This window comes from Panthera uncia, chromosome D2 (genome assembly GCF_023721935.1).
Source record: "Panthera uncia isolate 11264 chromosome D2, Puncia_PCG_1.0, whole genome shotgun sequence".
NCBI classification, from domain to species: Eukaryota; Metazoa; Chordata; class Mammalia; order Carnivora; family Felidae; genus Panthera; species Panthera uncia.
In genome coordinates, this window is record NC_064818.1 from 61,445,192 (window position 1) to 61,465,752 (window position 20,561).

The window sequence follows — 20,561 nt, forward strand, 5'->3', positions numbered from 1 at the left end:
GTCCTACTTTGCCTTTGTGCTTAAGATGGATTTCTCACCAAGGATAGATAAAAAAATAAGGTTTCAGGGGATAGCTCAGTGTAGGGCATTTGGCTCCAAAAAAATCACAAGGTACATAGACAACAAGGGGTAGGAAAAGTGAGAGACTTGGGTCATTCTTTTTTTTTTTTTTCCCAAGGCTCAAAATATATAAATAAGTCTGTCTCCCATCCGTGTCCTCTGGCCACCTAATTTCTCTCCCACAGAAACTGCTATGGTCATTTTCTATATAGTTCCAGATATATCATATGTAATACCAACATATAAGCGTATATATATATATATATATATATATATATATATACATATATTCCAAGTTAGTTAACATGTAGTGTAATAATGGTTTCAGGAATAGAGTTTAGTGATTCATCACTTACATATAACACCCATTGCTCATCCCAACAAGTGCCCTCCTTAATGTCCATCACCCATTTAACCCATGCCCCCACCCAACACCTTGAAGAACATATTAATATGGGAAAACCAAGCTCAGAAAAATTTAATTGTGGCAGTTAATAATTTATTAAAGGTACTTTTGCATGCACTGTGTGGATCAGAAGTCCTTGGGGCGCCTGGGTGGCACAGTCAGTTAAGCGTCCGACTTCAGCCAGGTCACGATCTCGCGGTCCGTGAGTTCGAGCCCCGCGTCAGGCTCTGGGCTGATGGCTCGGAGCCTGGAGCCTGTTTCCGATTCTGTGTCTCCCTCTCTCTCTGCCCCTCCCCCGTTCATGCTCTGTCTCTCTCTGTCCCAAAAATAAATAAAAAATGTTTAAAAAAAAAAAAAAAAAAAAAGAAGTCCTTGGCACTTCCTACACATTTCTGGGCTCACTCTGTATTAAATGAATTAGAATCTATAATGTCGGGGTATGGACATTAATATATATTTTTAATCCTTACAAATAATTCTAATAGGCAGCCAGAAATGAGAACAGATGTAAATTTTTCCCCAATATATATTAATTTGTAAAAATAAATGAAATTATAAATAAGTAATGAAGATTTTTGTCTGCTCCTATTCTAGCAATAAAAGGTAAAATAGCCATTTAATGCCTGCTTTAATATTTCCACAATGCTGATTTATTTTCAGGTGAACTAGGCATAGCAACAGATTTGTTATATGGCACCTGATTAAAATTAAAATTCATGTTTAAAGAGTACAAGATTGCTCATTAGCAGTTTTTGGAAAATTATGAGTTGTGATGATTTGTAACTACTAAATCAAACCCTGATATTAGTAATTCTTTAAAAAATATATTTATGTGAACAAGCATACTCATTATCAGTTTTATTAAACTTAAAAACAGAAAAAATAGACCTTTCTTCTTTCAAATACTATCCCACTTACTTAATGTAATGGTTGAGATTGAGTGGCTAAGAATATATTACTTTATACTGTATCTTTTTTAAGTACACATATAATTTATGTGCATTTGTTTTGGGTTTTAGGTAAAACAACTATAACTAATATGGAATTTTAACTTACTTTTTGCTTATACATATATAAGGAACATAATAAATATGTAAATCAAAATGCGGTTCTGTAAGATTTTTTTCCTTTTTTAATGCATTTATTTATTTATTTATTTATTTATTTATTTATTTTTGAGAGAGACAGTGGGAGCAGGTGAGGGGCAGAGAGAAAGGGAGACACAGAATCTCAAGCAGGCTCCCAGCTCTGAGCTGTCAGCACAGAGCCAGGTGAGGGACTTGAACTCACAAACTATGAGATCACGACCTGAGCCGAAATCAGAAGCTTAACCCACTGAGCCACCCATGCACCCTAGGATTTATTTTTTTATTGAAAGTAATTCACATATTACTAAAATGTGAGAAACTTGTGCAATATATAGTGCGTGTGTGTGCGCGCATGTGTGTGTGTGCATGCCCATGTGTGTGCATGCCCATGCTGTCTATTTAATTTTGTTTTCAGGCTTATTTTGTTTTTGGTTGAGATACTTTTTGTATTTTACTTGGTTATTATAATTTAAATATCTAAGAATTAGGTCACCTTTGGTGATATGCTGTAGGTCTCTGGTAAAACAAACTAGGTTTAGCTCCTTTTGGGGGAAGGTACTAAATGTAGGACTATCTCTATCTCACACTTATCCATTTAGATTTCTAACTCCTATTGCGAATAGATCTGCTGGATTTTCTAGCTTAGACTTATAAGATACCATTCAGTATTCACTTATAATTGTTCAAGTAGCTTATGTATCAGTAGCCATATTGTCTTTATATTCTTAATGCTTATATTTTGCATTCCCTTTCCCTTTTTCTCAGCCATTTTTTTGGAGTCTGATCCAATTTACTGGCTTTATTTTGAAATACATAATCCACATCACTAATTTCTACTTCAATTTTTAAAATCTTGTGTGTATTTTAACAAACATTTTTTTGTGTATGTACTTTCTCTTACTCTATATGTCTAATCAACTAATGTTATGTAGTATTTATTTTCTCTTGTTCTAAAGATCTGTATCTAAAGAAAAGAGAACAGATGGAGGGGACAAAAATAGATGGAGACATAACATTATTACCAATCAGGAAAGCGTGGTTCAGGGATGTGAAGGGAGAGCCCATAGGAACATGAAGCAATATAGAAATGAAAGTGTTGGAAAAAATAATGCATTCATTTATTAATTTTTTGGTTCAAGAGAGTCTACTTAAATATTCACTAAACCCTTTGATGGAGGGTTGTATGAAAATGCTTTTAGACCAAAGTCTGTGATAATAACAAATTTATACAGTAGGAACTGTAGATATTTATTTGCCAAAATAAATCACAACTGGAAGAGTAGAATGATAGAGTTTTGGAAGACAGAAATAGAAAGTCAGTTTGAAAAAAATAATTCACTGTAATTTTCATAATTATAAAAACATTTTGGTTATATATATATATATATATATATATATATATATTTATACATATTTAAAGGAAATACCAGGGTGCAATATAATTTGAATACCAAAATATCCATCTGTGTTTTTCTTCAACCAATTAATTATTGTAAAGTGATTTACAAATCCTATGTGCCACATGAATACTAAATGATTAAACCGAAAAATGGAAGCAGGAATATTGGTATTTAAGGGATTTATAACTTAGAATATTTACATATGGCTGAAGAAGAAGAAATTTAAAGTGCCCAAATGATAATTGGTGGAAATTCTCTAAGTATTCCTTTGATCTGAAAACAATAGAAAGTTTGGGTTGTACTTTTTTTTTTTTTTAATCTTTTTTTGTTTGTTGGTTTTATTTTTTATTTTTATTTTTTTAATACTCTTAAGGCATTTATTTATTAAAACGTTCTCTGCCAAGATTTCACATTAGCTTAAAATTCAAATCAGTCTTTACATTTCTCTACTGAGGTCTCCACCTCAGTGCATTACATAAAAACACCGTCTCCAGCAATCAGTGTTACCAGCGTCCACACGGGGAGCCCCATGGTCGGCCTCTCTGCTCCCTAGGTGAGCCAGCTAGGTGTTAATACTGCTCCGCTACAAGGTGAAAGCTCCTAACTCAAACTCATTGGAAAAAGAGTGAAACTTCTGCAAAGTACACTTTAAGAAGAGGTACTTTTTGCTCATGAAAAGAAACCAGTGAGTCCTCTAAGAATAATAAAAGGGAATATTTTACAGTTAAGCACATGATATGGAGTGAAGAATTCGGATGTTGCTCTGCTGGTCCAGGCTGTTAATACTCTTCTTGCTCCTCCTGTGGGCCCCCTTCATCAGGGATCACAAAGCCTTCGTCTGTGGCGTAGAGAATGTCCACGATCCTCTGCAATACAGGGTTGTTTTCCCCCTCGTTCTCCTGGCAAATCAATTCAATGTTCCTTAGCTTTCCAAAGTAGAAATCTCTCTCTTTCTCCAAGTCTTCAACAGTAAGTTTCAATACGTTGACCTGCTGCATCAATTCAGCTGCTTCGTCATCCCCGTTGCCCACACCAGGATTCTTTCGCACCACACCTGGGCCAGCCTTAGGGGTTGCAGTAGTTCTGTGGGTCGCAATGGGCCTCTGTGGAGCTGCACTGCTAGAGCTGAGAGGTTTCTTCGGTTTGTTCAGAGCTGGAGCAACAAGGGAGGGAGCCACTGCAGTTTCTTGACCTTGTCTGGCAGCTACGGGGTCATAGTCTTTTCCATCATAGTTTGCATCAAAAAACTTCTTGAACCACTGAACAAATTCAAAATTGTCCTGAAACTTTCCTTTTACTAATTTGTCCACAGGAATTATTTTGTCAACACCCATTCTCTTAAAACCTGCTTGTAGTATTTTGAAGTTCTGGATGTATTCGTGTTCTAGCTTAGCCTGGAATTTCACTTTTTTCAGGGCAATGGAGCCAGGGAACAGCATGTCCATAAACTGACAATAGGCAGCCCCTGAACACAACTGTTCGATCTTTGTCAGATTCAGCTGCAGAGACTCATTGATCCAGGCCAGCATGTCATGTCGACTTAGGTTATCACTGGTGACGGACGTCGAGTATACGTTCACTGCCATCTTCGGCTCTCGGCGGGACCGCGTCCACTGCCTGTGCCCGGCTTCGGTTCCGTCTTCGTCTCGTTCCTTGTTTGTTGGTTTTAAATATCCTGGGAACTTAGGTAGCATTTTTGTGCCTCAAATGGTCCCACAAGAGGAACTTAAAAATACGTATCCATGATTATTACTGACTAGGCAAAAACTAAGCCAGCTTATAATTATCTTCACAAATACTTGCACCTGCAAGTAATTCTACTCGAACTGCTAAACTAGCCTTGTTAATTAGCCTGTTAATCATAGAGGAAGCAGAGTTCAGACTACCAGAAGGGTCATCTCTGTTTCTAATGGTTTCCCTACAGAAAGTAACGTGCAACATTTTGTATAAGTCCCTTAGTTTGAACACATTGATCAGACCGTGTCCCTCTACATTAGGAAAACCAGCTTCTGAAACTATACCTTGCATAAAATAAGCACTTGGTGTATATTTACCAATGGATCAGATTATTGATGCAGGAAGTAGGAGAGGTCTGTTAGTTGGGCAGCCATTGAAAGGGCAGGAGAGAACACAGCAGCAAAAGTTTTACTCTCTACTGATATGCTACGGTTGAAGTTTGCTCGGAAAAGCACTAGAGATTTGACTTGAGAAGTGCTTTCCATATGAGTAAGCCAAAGTTTCTGAGATTCCAACTGTTTGCTAAACCCTGTGTGCTGAGAGCTTGGGGCCCTTCATATGGATGTTCTTCCTACAGATAAGGAAATCATGACCCAGAAATGGTGAATTGCCCAAAGTCATATAGGTGCCAGACTTAGTTAATGCTGTTTTTTTCTGCTGTGCCTATAAATACACTTTAGGTTGGAGTTTCCATGTAGAGGGAGAAGAGTAATGGCTTTATCCCAGTCTAACATGTTAATGTTTTTAACACAATAAAAGCATAGATACTCAAAACATAAAATGACTTTGAAATTGCCCACCTAATCCTTCCTCTCCTTACTTCCCTGACCAGGAAACTGACGACCAGACATGGGGAGCGGTTTCTCAAATGATATACGATAATTTATGTATATAATGATGCTGTCATCTTTGAAAAGTGAAATATGATCCATTTATACTCTTAACTAAGTTAGGGACATATTAGTACATTTTAATTAAATTCTCATTGGTCATCTATATTTACTAGTTTTTCTTTTTCCTTTCTGTAAAGGCTTAATTATTCAGATCACTCTACCCTAAGAGACATGCAATAAAAGATAGATTGCTGACTTACTTTTTGCAGAAATAAACAAACACATAAAAGTTGCCTATCACAAAGTGTCTGAAGCTCAATATTGCCAGTGATATAACTTTAAACAGCTTAATTTCCCCTTTTTATCAAAAGCAGTAAGCACTGTTAATGTCAGACACTTGCCTTCCTTTCTAGATACCAACATGTTTTTCCTGAAACCTTTCACATAATAACAAAATTGACTCATTGTTGCAAGCCTGTCCATTTTTGCCAGCTCTCCAGGAATCACTCTCTGATTCAGATTCCTCAATATCCATATTTTTTTCTATACAGTATCTTCCTTTGTGCCATTAAATGTGATAAGCATGTTGATGATACGGCTTTTTTTTTAATGTTCATTTATTTTTGACAGACAGAGAGAGACAGAGCATGAGCAGGGGAGGGGCAGAGTGAGAGGGAGACACAGAAACTGAAACAGGCTCCAGGCTCTGAGCTGTCAGCACAGAGCCCCCCATGGGGCTCGAATTCACAGACCACAAGATCATACCTGAGCTGAAGTCGGATGCTCAGTGGACTGAGCCCCCCAGGCGCCCCCCAGATGATACAGCTTTTCTTAACAGTACTCCATTATTCTCTTCCAGAATTTCTCTATGATGCTAATGCCCAATCCGTAAATTCAAATGCTGCTGCATTACCAGCAAGTGGCAGTGGAAGGTTTTTGGATAATAACAAGTTGTTAGAAAGATAACAACCTCGTATTCCTTCTTCAAATGATCCTTAAATGGTTTTTTAACCAAAGTGTCAAAGAGTCTAGTCAGGCCATCAGGAGTTACAACCAAGTTTATACGTGCCCAAGCAATGACGACCACCACTTTGTGAATTTCCATTACTTACAGAATTGTAAGGTTTCACGCTGATTTCTGAGATGTTCATATTTAAAATATGAACAGATGACCATTTCCAAATTGATGAGACACTTCATTACCTCAGACATAAAGCCACCCACCTTCTATTCCTTAGTAAGGAGAAACACAAACATAACAAAGACAAAACACTTTCCTCTTCACTTTTCCCACCGATAACCCTCGTTCTTACTGAGTCTGGCACGTTTCACCTGCTTTATTTTCTGAATTCAGGGATAAGCTCTTTGTGTTGTACTCATGTGGCCCCACATTAGCTTTCTCATTTGAATCCAATTTTATGAACTACATCAAAGCTCTTACTCCAAATTTTCAATCATCTCTGGGTCAGTGCCGTTTCTGCCGAAGTCCCTCTAATGTTAACGGTGTAGTTTAAAATACTCTCACCTGCAGTTCACCAGAGTTGAGGTTGTAAGCAATTTTAGTGAAATTGACATGATTTTTTAACTTGTATGATCACCAGGAAATATCCTGTCTTACACTGTTTCCACAAGAAAGTTTCTCCGAATCTGGACTTTACTTTGACCATAATCCAAATGCATTGCCGCTTTGCCCTTAAAACTGCAGTTCTAGACCTCTGTGACTCCTTCGGGTTAGCTGTTGACTGTGGCCTGTGGCAGGTTCCCTGAGCTGGGGTTGGGACCTCTGAGGGATGAGAAGGCAGAAGATATTGGCTGGCTCTGTGCACACTGTGTGCATTCTGCGTGCACTCTGTACATGGGCCACAGACAGACAAACGAAGAATGTCCTGTTCTAACCACATATATGCCAAAAAGTATTTTTTTTTCTCTGCCTTTCTGAATCACTCATTCGCAAACTTTTCTGGCTTTCTGTAGATTCTGTTTTACTCTTTTCATTTACAAAACACAGGGGAAGGGAGTAGATAACACAATTCTGTGTACATAGTAGGTACTTAGTAAATATTGTCTTCATTGAATCATTGAGTGACAGACTGATAAACTGTTATGTCATTCCTCAATCAATGGAAAATGATTATTGAATCTCCATCAGATAAAATGTTTGTTTTGTTTTGTTTTCAGGAACTACGCCCTAAGCACAACACTCAACCTATATATTTTTAGAATAAAAAATAAATGACCATGGGAGGAAGAGCCTGGAACACAAAAAGGCACATGCTTTGGGGGAATACATTCCATTCATCCTTATGGATTTTTTTTTCTTTTTCTCTGTCCCATTGAACTGCTTACATCTTTGCAAATTGGTCACATTTCCTCTCTGTGTGGCTACCATGCCATTCTGGAGGTCTTTACCACTTTCATTCCCAACTTGATTCCTCCATGAGGCTTGATCTTTTCCAAAGTGCTGCACACCTCTCTGACTCCTGTTGTTCCATAACACCCCTGCTTTCACTCCAGAGTTACCTGGAGTAACTCTACATTCTTATACAGTATGTGTATGTGGGTTCTTTTTTGAAAAAGTAGCCTCTATCCCCAAGGTGGTGCTCAAACTCCTGACCCTTGAGATCAAGAGTTGCACACTATAGCCACTGAGCCAACCAAGCACCCCTCCCATGGTGACTCTTTCTTTTCTCTATTCATCTCCAATTTGCTAGCAATAAGAAACTTGATGTAGAAGAGAAAAGAATTACTGTTCTCCAGTAACTTAAAATATAGTTAGATAAGTATAAAATACATCATGGAAAAAAACAGAATAAGCAAATTTATTCCGGGTCATAATTCTTGAATTAGCACCACTGAACTCTATATAGTACCAAGAGATGTTCTATTAAAAAAGTTACACAATCATAAGGAAAATGTGGCTTATATATGCAATGGAATATTACTTGGCAATGAGAAAGAATGAAATCCTGTCATTTGCAACAACATGGATGGAACTGGAGGGTATTATGCTAAGTGGAATGAGTCAGTCAGAGAAAGACAGATATCATATGTTTTCACTCATGTGTGGAACTTGAGAAAATGGAGGACCATGGGGGAAGAGGAGAAAAAATAACTTCAAACAGAGAGGGAGGCAAACCATAAGAGACCCGTGAATGCTGAGAACAAACTGAGAGTTGATGGGGGGAGGCGGGGGATGGAGGAAATGGGTGATGGGCATTGAGGAGGGCACTTGTTGGGATGAGCACTGGGTGTTGTATGTAAGTGATTAATCACAGGAATCTACCCCCAAAACCAAGAGCACACTGTATACACTGTATGTGAGCTAACTTGACAATAATTTTTTTAAAAAAAGTTACATAATCAAATGCATTTTGGAAATACTACACTATTGTATTTCACTTTTTCAGATTCCTGGTGTACATTAGCATATTAAAAGACCTGAGCAACTCTGTCTTATAATCACTAATTTAGCTTGATGAGTGCCAGTGTTGCTGCAGACTTTCTGATGCTGGGGTCTTTTTCAATGTGTTATACCTGATAATATTCCAGAAAGTGACTACTCACCCAAGAGAGCTTTTCAGAAATGCCATGTGGAATATATCTCTTGTACTTTCTCCAGAGTTATAAAACCTAGGATGCTTATTTCCCCAAATATGCAGGCTGCCCCCCTTCTTTCAGTCCACTGCCTTCCCTATTCTTATTACAAGCTACCTTTCCAGGTTCACCTATGACTCTACCCCATGTGCATCTGCACTGCAATTCACTGTTTGTCCCTGCATATCTGCATCTTGTCCATCTTGTTGTGTGACCCAAGAGGCTGATTTCAACTGAGCCTCCAGCTGGGTTTGGCCAATGGGAGAAAGCAGAAAAATATCAGAGGGTAAGAGGCCTGGAGTCTGGCCTAATTATTTCCTGGGCATGTGCTCCCTTGGCTTCCTGTTTCTATTTTTCTTCCTCCCTTCCCCTGCCCCCCCCTTCCTTTCTTTCTCTCTCTCTCTCTCTCTCTCTCTCTCTCTCTCTCTCTCATGTTGGTGATAGGGTCATTCTTCTACAAAAAGCCAAAACTCCTGGCAGGTGGCCTCCTCCCACAGCTACAGATTTCCCTAGGTTTTGCAACAGCCTTTTCATGTCTTAACTGCTTCCTGCTCTTGATGGCCATGGCATGTTGTACAAGCCTTTGCTGAATTTCAGTAGCCCTTGCCAGTGCCTTGCAAAAGTTCTTATTAGACTCTCTTTAATCATCCACATGTGGATGGTTAGGACCATGCCTGTATCCTCTGGAACTGTGAATGCCTTATCCCAGCCACAGCACAAACTTTCGCTTCTTTCCTCCAGTTGGTCTCTGAGATGGAAATGCCATTTTATCCGTTTTCTAACTATAGACATCCTTCTAATCATGCAAGGCTCATTCTGATCTATTCTTTATTCTTTATTCTTGCACTTCTTCCTGCTTTTGAAAATCAGAACCCCTTGTCCCACTTGAGTTCTATTAGGCAGATTGTCCCACTGGCCTGCGCCTCCCAGAGCATTAACACGGGATATTTTACTCAGCAATTTCTCTGTATAGTTTTGTTGACTGAAGCACACATTAGTGACACATTAGATAGCTGATAGAAGGAAATGAAAGATTAGGTCTAACTCCTATGACTTAGCTTTTCCACTGCCAACTTGTGTGTATTTACCTTTTTAGTAAAGTGTTTGAAAACAAGAGTAAAAAGCCAAACTGTCTGTCCTATAAGCATTTTAGGAAAAGCAAATGTTCCACTCCCTTCACAACATTATCATAGCAAAATGATTGTATGTCAGCACGAGCTGGGTCTCAGAAGCTATCTGTGCCCCATTTTGTAGATAGAGCATGCATTAGAGAACGTTTCCTCTATCACTCCACAGTAGCCCTGTTCAGCCCAGGTGATGATAGTATGTATATTCTGCTCCTTTCTTCTCCATCTAGGGTGTGGGTCATGACAGAGGACGAGCCAACAAGATCACTCCGTCACATGGTCACAGTGATGCTTCAAGAATGGTCATGTGACTGACTCAAAAGGGACTGTGGGAATCCTATCTAAGATGTTGCCAAAAATACTAAGAGAAACACTGTCTTGCTCTAAGATTTGTAAACTGCAAGACCTATAGTCTTCCTTTGAGTCAGGATAGGATAGGTTATGTTACAGTAATCAGATCTCCCAAATCACTAGAATAACACATCAAACATTTTATCCTGTATTCATCTCTCACCCACAGTCTACTGTCGTTTCAAGCAGTTCTCCATGTGGAGAGTCATGGATCCAATCTGATTAAACATCCAAAGGAAGAGCTGTACCATCTGGGATACATGGCCTCTTCTGTCAACGTTGCAGGTACGCCAAGGCCGGGGAGCTATGAGTGTGTGCTTCTCACTGTGTCAGCCTGGAAGTGACACGTCACCTCTTCTTGCTGCACACTGTCAAGTGTGACTGACCTGCCTAAGCATAAGAAAAAGGTACAAGAGTATTACCACCTCTGGATTTTTGTATGCATCAAACATCCATGTGAAAACAGTATCACAGGGAAGCTAAATATCAGCTAGCAAAATCACGAGTTACAGAGGAAAATTTCTGATAAAAACAGTTAAAGCCAGGACCCAGCCAGGCTGAAGCCTCGACACACTCTGGCTCCCACAGGCGTCCAAAAAGGCAGAAGCTTGTGTCTTTCTGTGCACGTTAGTGGGTCCTATGCAAACGAAGCGTAAGAAATAGACATGCACCCTCTGGCAGACGAGGCATGAAAAATGTAAAAAGAAAAAAAAGAAATGACCAAGAAACTCAGTTTTAAAAATCGTCATGGAATTCATGCCGCTTTTGTCTACACGTAGCTTTCTGTTCTTTGCTATGTGGGTGAATAAGCAAGGTGGGCGGAAAGAAAGGTAGACCTTTTTAGTTAATTAGAAACTAGGAAAGCAAAGCCAGACTTAGCCTTTATTTAAATTTCTGAATCTTTCAGGGAGACAACTGCAGTGGCTTGTTGAGATACACGATAAGCCGCCACAAGGAATCATTTCAACAAGCTGCTTTCTAGCTTTGCAACCACTTTATAGAGTATTTGAATCTATACAGGGTAAATACCAACAGGAGTTTCTAGTCTATAAACTCTAATAATAATAACAGTTGGCCTTTACTGAGGGCCTCCTGTGTTCCAGGCGCTGTGCTAAATGTTTTACTTGTTATACTGGTTAACGTTCACCATAACCCAATGGGTTTGATATTATTATTGTATGACATACATCAGAATATGGCGGCATAAAGAGGTTATGTGATTTGCAGAAGACTGATGAGAAATCATGACCTTCTGATACAAATTAAGAAACTGCATGTAAAACTAAATTATACTTAAGTGTATTAGAAAAGTCCAAATGTTTATTATGTATTAAAAATGCCATCTGATAAAATGACTTCTGAAAAAATCATGTTTGGATTTTTAAACGAAGAGCTCTGATACTTGAGATAAGAAAGCAATGAGTGGAAACTGCTGATTTCTTTCCTCACAGTGAGGAAAATACCAGATAGAAAGTGAGTAGGATGGCCTGCCAAGGTGGGCAAACCTAAACAAAAGATGATAAAGCCTCAGGATTATTAATCTCACTCTGACAGAATTTCTTTGGTGTGGGGTCAGTCACAGGTCTTTTGCGTTAAGGAGCCTAAACTTGAATTCTGGCCCACCCACTCAATTAACTGCAGGGTCTTTGGCAAATTAGTTAACATTTTTGAAATTTAACCTTCTTACCTATAAAATAGAAATGATAATGCGAACGTAATGGTATCTACCTTCTGAGCCTATGACAGTGGTTAGTTAAAGATGATCCATCTGAAAAGGCCTGTCAACCTGCCTCACATGCTACAGGAGTCTGCCACCTGGACGCTGATCTCATCATCCTTATTGTCACCATAATTATCATCAGGATTGTCACTCTTCATCAGAACCTTTGTCAAATTAAATACACCAAAACAGCTAACTTTGGTCAGTGATCATCTTTATGACGATCTGTTTTCATTTCTGGAGGATGGCTATATTCTCATTCATTTTGTTGTCAGCTTTTTGTGAGGTGGATTTTTTTCCTCCCCAATTTCGTAATTAGGGACTAAAAAAAAAAACCAGTGATTCAAAGTGAAGACACTCATGCTAATAGGATATAATTGCCCTTTAACAGGTAGGAGTTAGTGCTTTTTGAGACATAAGCACAGGATAATTAGAACATTTTGTTTAGAGTTTGGACAGTGCTCGTGTTGAATAAAGCATCCAAGAATACAAATACTGTGAGTGGGGGAAGGCTCAGGCTATTTTCTGTAAACAAAAGTGCATTTAATGGTTGTTTACAGGTATGCTTGAAATTTCATTTTTTTTTTCAACTGCAAATCTATTTACCTGTTTAGAGTAAAGAAGCCAGTAGGCAATTAAACACACACAGGAAAAAAAAAATCAAAAGATGGCAGTGATAAAGTAAAGGAAACAACAGTGAATTTCCAGGCATAGAACTCACTTAGATACCAATAAATTATGTCTTTGGAGGTATTCTGTGCTGGCAGGTTGTTACAGCCTCCCTCTCTTCTTCCTATTTGTGAAATTTTTACATTTCTTCTGCCACTTCCTTTTCTTCGTCCCTCTTTGCTTCCTTTACTGAGCAGAAACCAGTCACAATGTGGGGGACAAGTGGATGAATATGAGTGATACAGTTGCTCTTTGTCTGTTGGCCATGAATGATTACATAGGGAAGGACACAGAAAGTATATTGGCAATTACAATATAATGCTCTCAGGAGGCAAGTCAGTGAACACATAGGAAAGTTACCAGATCCAAACTTGGGTGCATGGGGATGGCTTTCTGGAGAAAGTCACTCTTCCACCCAAACTTAGAGGTTGAGTAATTATGCTGTGTGTGGAGGTAAGGAAATGGAGATTTTTAAAGAAGAGCAAGGGGTGCCTGGGTGGCTCAGTTTGTTAAGTGTCTGACTCTTGATTTTGGCTCAGGTCATGATCCCAGGGTCATGGGATTGAGTCCCACATTGGGCTCTGCATGAATGTGGAACCCACTTAAGACTGTCTCTCTCTCTCTCCCCACCCCCCCCTGCCACTCTCCCCAGCTCTCTCTGTCTTTCTCTCAAAACAAAAGTTGGTATGTATGAAAAAGTTGACCTAGCTTGCTGGGACATGGACACCATCCATTATGGGTAGAGAACGGGGCTTGAATTGGGGTAACGGGAGTACAGAAAAGAAATGTATGTGGATTCAAGAAATGATAAGGCAGAAAACTCAGCAGAACTTTATGATTTCTTGTGGGGAGGTTCATCTTGATGAACAAACATAAGAATTCAGTGATGCTGCCCAGATTACTGGCTTGAGAAAATGGGTGGGCCTACTTGTAGAGATAAGGTGCCCTGGGGAAAGCATACATTTGTGAAGAAAAAGTAGAACTTTGAGGAAATCTCCCTAGGATGGGACAGAGGAGCTTGTAAGAAAAACTGAGAAGGAATAGCCAAAGAGGAAGGAGGTTAAGCAGAAGAACTTCCTGTCACAGCATCCAGGGAAGAGGGAATTTGAGAAAAAAGAATTACATAGGTGTGTACACATTGTAGTGGAGGTGGTCAGATGTTTGTTGACAAGAGAATAGGATAGGAGGGGGAAGAGATAGAGTGAGTACAAATGTCTTTTCCCTCTCTTATTCTGATTTGTGGCATGGAACAAACAAGAGGTGCCTACTACAGGTACCAGAGTAGGGTACCTGTCCTCCCCAATAAATCTCACGTAGAGATAGAGAGAGTCCAAGAGAAACTAAAAACTCTGGGGAAGAAAGCCTAATGGGGATTATTTAAACCTAGGATCAAAGTTCTTGCTATTAATAATGAATACCCATGGACCCAGTGAGTGAGGAAGGGAGGAGAGAGAACAAGTCCCAGGACTGAGAAGCACAGTTGTGAATTTCTATGATAATATTCTTCTCAGCCAAATGGCTGGCCACTCTGTTGGCACACTGGCATCTTGTTCTCTGTGGCAAAATAATGCCACCTGGTTTGCTGCTTTAGAAACTTGGCATCTGGGTTGGCTGAAATTGCTTGAATGGTTAAGGAGAACTGAGAATAGATGCTCTAAGGAAGTTTGTTCTCGTTTCAAAAAGCACACAATTGACTGGTAATAATAATAATGCTCATATCTTACTATATTTTTAATGATAATATTTATTTATTAAGTGTATTACTATAGCCAAATTCTATGCTAAGGATTTTATTTTCATTAGTGTGGGGGATAAGCTTAGGAATCCCCAGGGCTTACACCAATGGGTTGACAAGGCATAAAGAAATACAAAGTCATAAAATGCTCACACCTGAGTTTGGGTAAACCAGATTGGCACTCCAAGAATAGGGAGGTGCAAAGACACCCCGAGAATAGGGAGGCACAAAGGTGCCAGGATTATGGAGGTGCACAGGCACCCCAAAATAGAGACGGAGTGCAGAGTCCCCAAAATAGGGAGAGGCAAAGGCCTAAAATAGGTATGGCGCAAAGGTACCCAATACACAGGTATATGAAATAAACAAGATTAGATAGTTAGGGTGGAAGCACCCCCAATTTAGTACGATGGCAGAAAAGTTGCTTTCATAGGAGAATAGGGCCAGGTTGGGTAAATTGGTGAAATTGGACTATAGACCACTGCACTGCAGGCAAAGCAGCCCAGAGCGGAGATGGTTAACAAAAAAAAGGTGTCTTGTCAACCCTGAGGTTATTTCCCCTACCTGTCTCATCCCCTAGGCTAGCTAAGGTAAACAGAGGTGCTGCCTCATGTCCGTGGTAAACAACCTGCCTCCCAACTGCCTGGTGCCTGGATTTTGTTTTGTATTAACCCAAACCCCTAGCCACAAATATCCTCAAGACTCCCTTTCCCTCACGTCCACAAGTTAATGTTCACAGATTCATTGTCCCTTTGTGCATGTCCATCACCATCTTTGTAAGCCTTCTGATCCTAATAAATATGGGGCAAATACCCTTATTCAGGGCTCTTGTCTTTTCCCGGACATTAGCCATCTCTTGCTTTCAATCCAGAACTTTAGATTTAGAGTCTACAACACATTAGCATGTAATGCTTACAACTGCCCAATGAAATAATTACTATCATTAGCCTAACTTTACAGATGGAAAGATAAGAGACTGAGTTTTGTTGATATTGACAAAATTGTCTGAGCCCGTTTATCTGATACGTGGTTAAGTTGAGGAACTGAACCCAACCCATGCTGCTTCTTCACTTTGACCTAGTGATGGAAAGAACTTGATTGTTATAATAAAAACACTGTGAGATAGCTCACATTTATCTAAGTATTATGCTAAGTGCCTTCATAGCCATCATTTCATTTAATCCTCACAAAAACTGCATGAGGTAGGCACTATTGTACCGATTTTATAAAATTGGACTCAATGAGGTCAGGGCACTCGTCTAATCTTATGAAGCCAACACTGCAGAGCTAGGATTTTATTCAAGTTGTTTGACCTCAGATTCTGTACACTAAACCATCTCCCTGTTGTTTATTAGCCTGTGATACATGAGCCAAGGATGCATAAGTTGTGAATTTGACAGAGACAGAGTGCACTACAAATAAAAAGCTGATTTGGGACTCCATTTTACTCTCTCTGGAAGATGACACATGTTGGGTGTATAGGTTACTTGCTAAGGAGAAACAAACTGTGGCTACAACTAATCTGAGAATCTCCAATGGGCTATGGACAAATGCTATACTTTTTAAGGAATAGAGAGAGAGAGAATTATTGAGGAAAGCGGGGAAATTATACTTCTAGAAGCAAATTCAGAACAACTTTTCCAACTGAAGGATGTTATGGAATCACCCTAATATTCAACAAAGAGGCTCTTAAATAGTGTCTAGCTCTGGGTTTTCTCCTACAAGGTAACTATTTGTCTGTATTGGCACTTTGGACCAAGAAAAAACCTAATACCTCCTTTGAAGGTTATTTTTCTTCATTGAGTTCTGAAGAAGGCCACCACTCCCTTGGTCCTGGACTAGGAAGTTTTTGATCATAAAAAGCCCATCTGCATAGTCCACACTGCTAGAGAAAGAGAAAGGGAAGATAAAACCCCTCTAAAATCCCTACCACTTGCTGGGAGCTATTGCAGCCAGGAATATGAAATGCTTTTTATCTAAAAGCTGAAGCCAGAAGGGATAAAGCTGGAAAAAAAAAACATTACCAAACAATTTACACCAAATAATAAATGTGGAGGGGATTCTGTTAGGAATGCATATTAGAAATTTCATTGGCTTTGTTCTCTGGGAGTTCTGTGGACATAGCCTATAGATATTTTGAGGTTTTTCCCTCTGGAAAATAATAACAGTGGCTTTCTGTGCCCATTTCTGCTATATTTCCTACCTTTACACCATTCATAAGGAGCAAAACAATAGACATCCAACATGAACTTAGGCTGGTAAGTTTTCCTTGAACTTCACATAAATACATGCACACACACACACACACACACACACACACACCAGGTAAAAGTGGAAAAAATTTTTAAAAAATTAATTTTAACACACTTTCTTGTCTCTTGTTTTCTGTAATTCAAATAAAATTTGTTAAGCACATTATTCTCGTCAGACACGCACTGGGTGCTATGGATGATAAAATGATGAGTCATATATGGCCTTTAAACTCAAAGAATTAATAATTTATTGAAGAAGACTATGACGTATATACACCTTACCATGGTACAAAGCACACACTACTAGTTGCTATCATAATAAAGACACAACATGCTTTAAGAGGGAATAGAGGAAGAAGAAATTAAATTTTAGCGGATTAGTTGGTTGAGAGTTTTGAGCTAACATCTCTAATCACTCACTAATTTCTGCAACTTTGAACAAGTCCTTAACTGCTCTAACCCTTGGCTTTCTCCCTTATAAATTGAAGATGATAAGAAAAGCACTTTTATTAAGGATGATATGAAGAACGAGTAGCCAATTAATTTTAGGTGTTGCTCTTATAAAGGAGGATTGGAGAAGGCTTTTCAGGGGTGGTGATATTTTAGTTGACCTTTGAAAGGGAGTAGTGTTTTTGATAGGGAGACAGTTGTGGGAAAGATGTCCAAGCTGATGTAGCATGAGCACAGAACCAGTTGTGTTCAGCCTCAGGGAAAGCTGAAAGATGGCATACTCTCTCAGGTCCTCCGTCCCTTCCAGCCGTTTCTTACTATTAGGATCACTCCTTTGGATATGTGCGAAGGGACTACTTCTAGTGACCAGAATCAAACGTGACATCCAGTGTATAAAAAGTGTGAGATCTTTTGCTTTTGAATTTATTACTAGCCATGAACTCAATCATTTTATCAGGTTAGCCAACTAGAGTCTTAGGGAGCAAAGTGGGAGGCCACATGGGAGTTTCCGGACAGATCAGCTTGGTTGAAATTCAATAGGTGAAAAAGGGTAGGGATATGGGGTAGTGCTCAAAGGCCCCTATAAACCTGGTAGACCTGGTAAATGGGCCAATGGCAAATGGCCTACTTTCAAATTCTCCTAAAGGCAAGTTCTGGCCATGTTCATCAGCCCTGTCTAAATGAAGATAGAGAGGAAAGAAGAGGGTGGGTTGGAGGAATAGTGCTGAAGGCCACATCACTGGGTGCTTCACACCTAGGGCTCACCTGTTGCAGCCCCAATCATAAGTAACTCTCATTGATTCCCAGTTGAATGTCTTGCAATCTGATGTTGAAAAACATCTCCAAGGTAACTAATACACACCTTTTCATTTCATTGTCTACTATTTCATAACAAGAATTTATCCAACCGTGATTATCTAATCGTGCATTTTGGCTCACCTTACTCCTCAATTTGGAAGGCAGGTTCCCTCTCCTCAACTGTTGACAAGCTAAATCATACTTACTTTTCTCCAATGCCTAGATTTGCTCAGACTCTTTGCTTTGTCACCCCATATCTCCTACATCTGAACCTAATGTCCATGTCACTTACCAGGTTTGAGAATACACTGCCTCATGGGGGAAATGATTTGTTTACCTTGGCAGCTCTGTTCCACTTCTCAAGCTAGATAGAATCTGAGTCCCTTGAGGAGAGAAAGGCACAGAGATTTGTTTTTCTCCTCATAACACCTAGCCTAGAGCCCAGGATATGTTCCTTGAAGACTTGCCAATTAATTATAGGCAGGGACAAAAACATTAACACAATCATCAAAATTCCTAGTTCTCTTGAAATCTTGTACCCTCCTCTCCTTTTCTCTAAAATTTAAAAGATTTTCATACCAAGTTATACCTGTCCCCTTTTGTTTAAAACTGCTTCCCTTCTTCTTCAGTACAATGCAGCTCCCCCTGACCAAAAAATAGAAAATAAGAGAAAATTAATTAACAAGAAAATGCCAATATAAATATATGCCTAGATCCAGCATGTCTTCCACATGTAGAAAATTGTCCATGTATGAATGTCCTGATTCATTTTTGTACACAAGCTTTCTCAACTAGCACAGACCAAGTATGCCGCAATACATATCTTGTCCATTTGTGAAGAGAGAAAATGAAGCCCAGAGACGCTAATGAATTACCCAATCACATAGAGCTTAACCAGCACCCCAGAACTCTTTCAGGGTACGACCCACTATGTCTTTAGTAAGAAATAACTAAGTTGGGGATGATGGCAATGTCAAAACTGGCAGAGTTATTCACCTATTTTGTAAAAATGTAGCTCTCCTTTCATTAAGGTGAGCAGGAAGTGTAAAACACACTCTAACACCAGATTCTTAGAGTTCTCTATGATCCCAATGTATGAGCTGCTGGTGTCCACGTATAGCCCATTCATTCTTTCCTAAATGGCCTTACACACATTGATTGCCAATTAAGGCATTTGTTACCAACAGAGTAGTCAAGACCTAAAATTAGCCCCTCACTTCTTATGACTCCAGGGCACCCAGCCAAAGTGATATTTATGACTGTTATAGACCAGTGAACTAAAGACAGCCATGACACAGAAATGAGTCAAAACTGCTTTTTGTCTCATAGACACCGAAATGAAACACATGTTCTTGAAATAGAAAAGACAGTTTTACCCAATTATTACTTTTACACATTCAGAGGTGGTTAGGAAAGACAAAAAATAAGGAAGGAGATTAATAACATTGAATGTATACATAATGCATAATTTCCATATATGGTCTTATAGTATGTATCTGGCATATATTTGGCATTCATCATTTATCAGGTATTTACCAGAACAAAAGATGGAATGTATGTGCTGCTATTTCCAGTTTTCTGATGAAAACAACAGAAAGTTCAGTGATTGAGTAAATGACATAAATTATTAGTGAAGAGACTGAGCCTGAACCCAATTCTGCCTCCCAATGTCCTCCCATCCCTGGTCCTATCTATTGCAGGGACTGACAGATTGTCACTGTATTCTATGATCTCCCATAAAACTTTGTCAAATCCTATATTAGAAAATTTATTGCTTTGTATTTTAATATTCTTTTTACCTAATTGCCTGCTTCCTTTGAGAGTGTTGGAGCTCTAAGTTCTGGCTGCATCATTTATGAGCTTTAAAATTTGGTCAAATCATTTGGACACATTCTTCTCTATGGAACAAAAATATAATTATTTCCTCTTCATGACATTTTGTGAATAATTAAATGAGATGACGGAACTTGCTATTCAATAAGTGCTCAAATACTTATTTATTATTATCATCCAAGGACCTAAGAGTACCAGCAAATGATGGGAAATCATGTATGACACTGTAGGCAGAGATCGTGTCTCTCTAGTGTACCACTAGCATAGTACCCAGCAAAGAATACATATGTAAATATATATTGGTTCAATGAAGGGGAGAACAAACTTTTTAAGGTCTGAAGGCTGTAGGTATAGCCCTATAGTTTCCAACCCATTCATCATTGACCCCCAAGGACTAGCATATCTATTGTTGGAAATCTGCAAAATAATGTCTGCTAACAAAAGAAGTTATTCTCATTCATGGACATACTGTTGTTTAACTGTATATAGATACTGTTGTGATTTCAAAAGC

The 20,561-nt window shown here is 39.0% G+C and overlaps 1 protein-coding gene across 1 annotated transcript; it reads right to left on the minus strand.

Moving 5' to 3' along the window:
- Nucleotides 1–3,296: 3,296 nt before the first annotated feature.
- On the minus strand, nt 3,297–4,600 carry LOC125932951 (microtubule-associated protein RP/EB family member 1). The gene has a single exon (XM_049645717.1). It carries the CDS (start codon nt 4,538–4,540, stop codon nt 3,734–3,736), a length of 807 nt encoding a protein of 268 aa, XP_049501674.1. The 5' UTR covers nt 4,541–4,600; the 3' UTR covers nt 3,297–3,733.
- Nucleotides 4,601–20,561: the final 15,961 nt, after the last annotated feature.

Excerpts from the sequence above, each read along its gene's own strand:
- LOC125932951 (XM_049645717.1), bottom strand. The coding sequence starts at position 4,540 with ATGGCAGTGAACGTATACTCGACGTCCGTCACCAGTGATAACCTAAGT.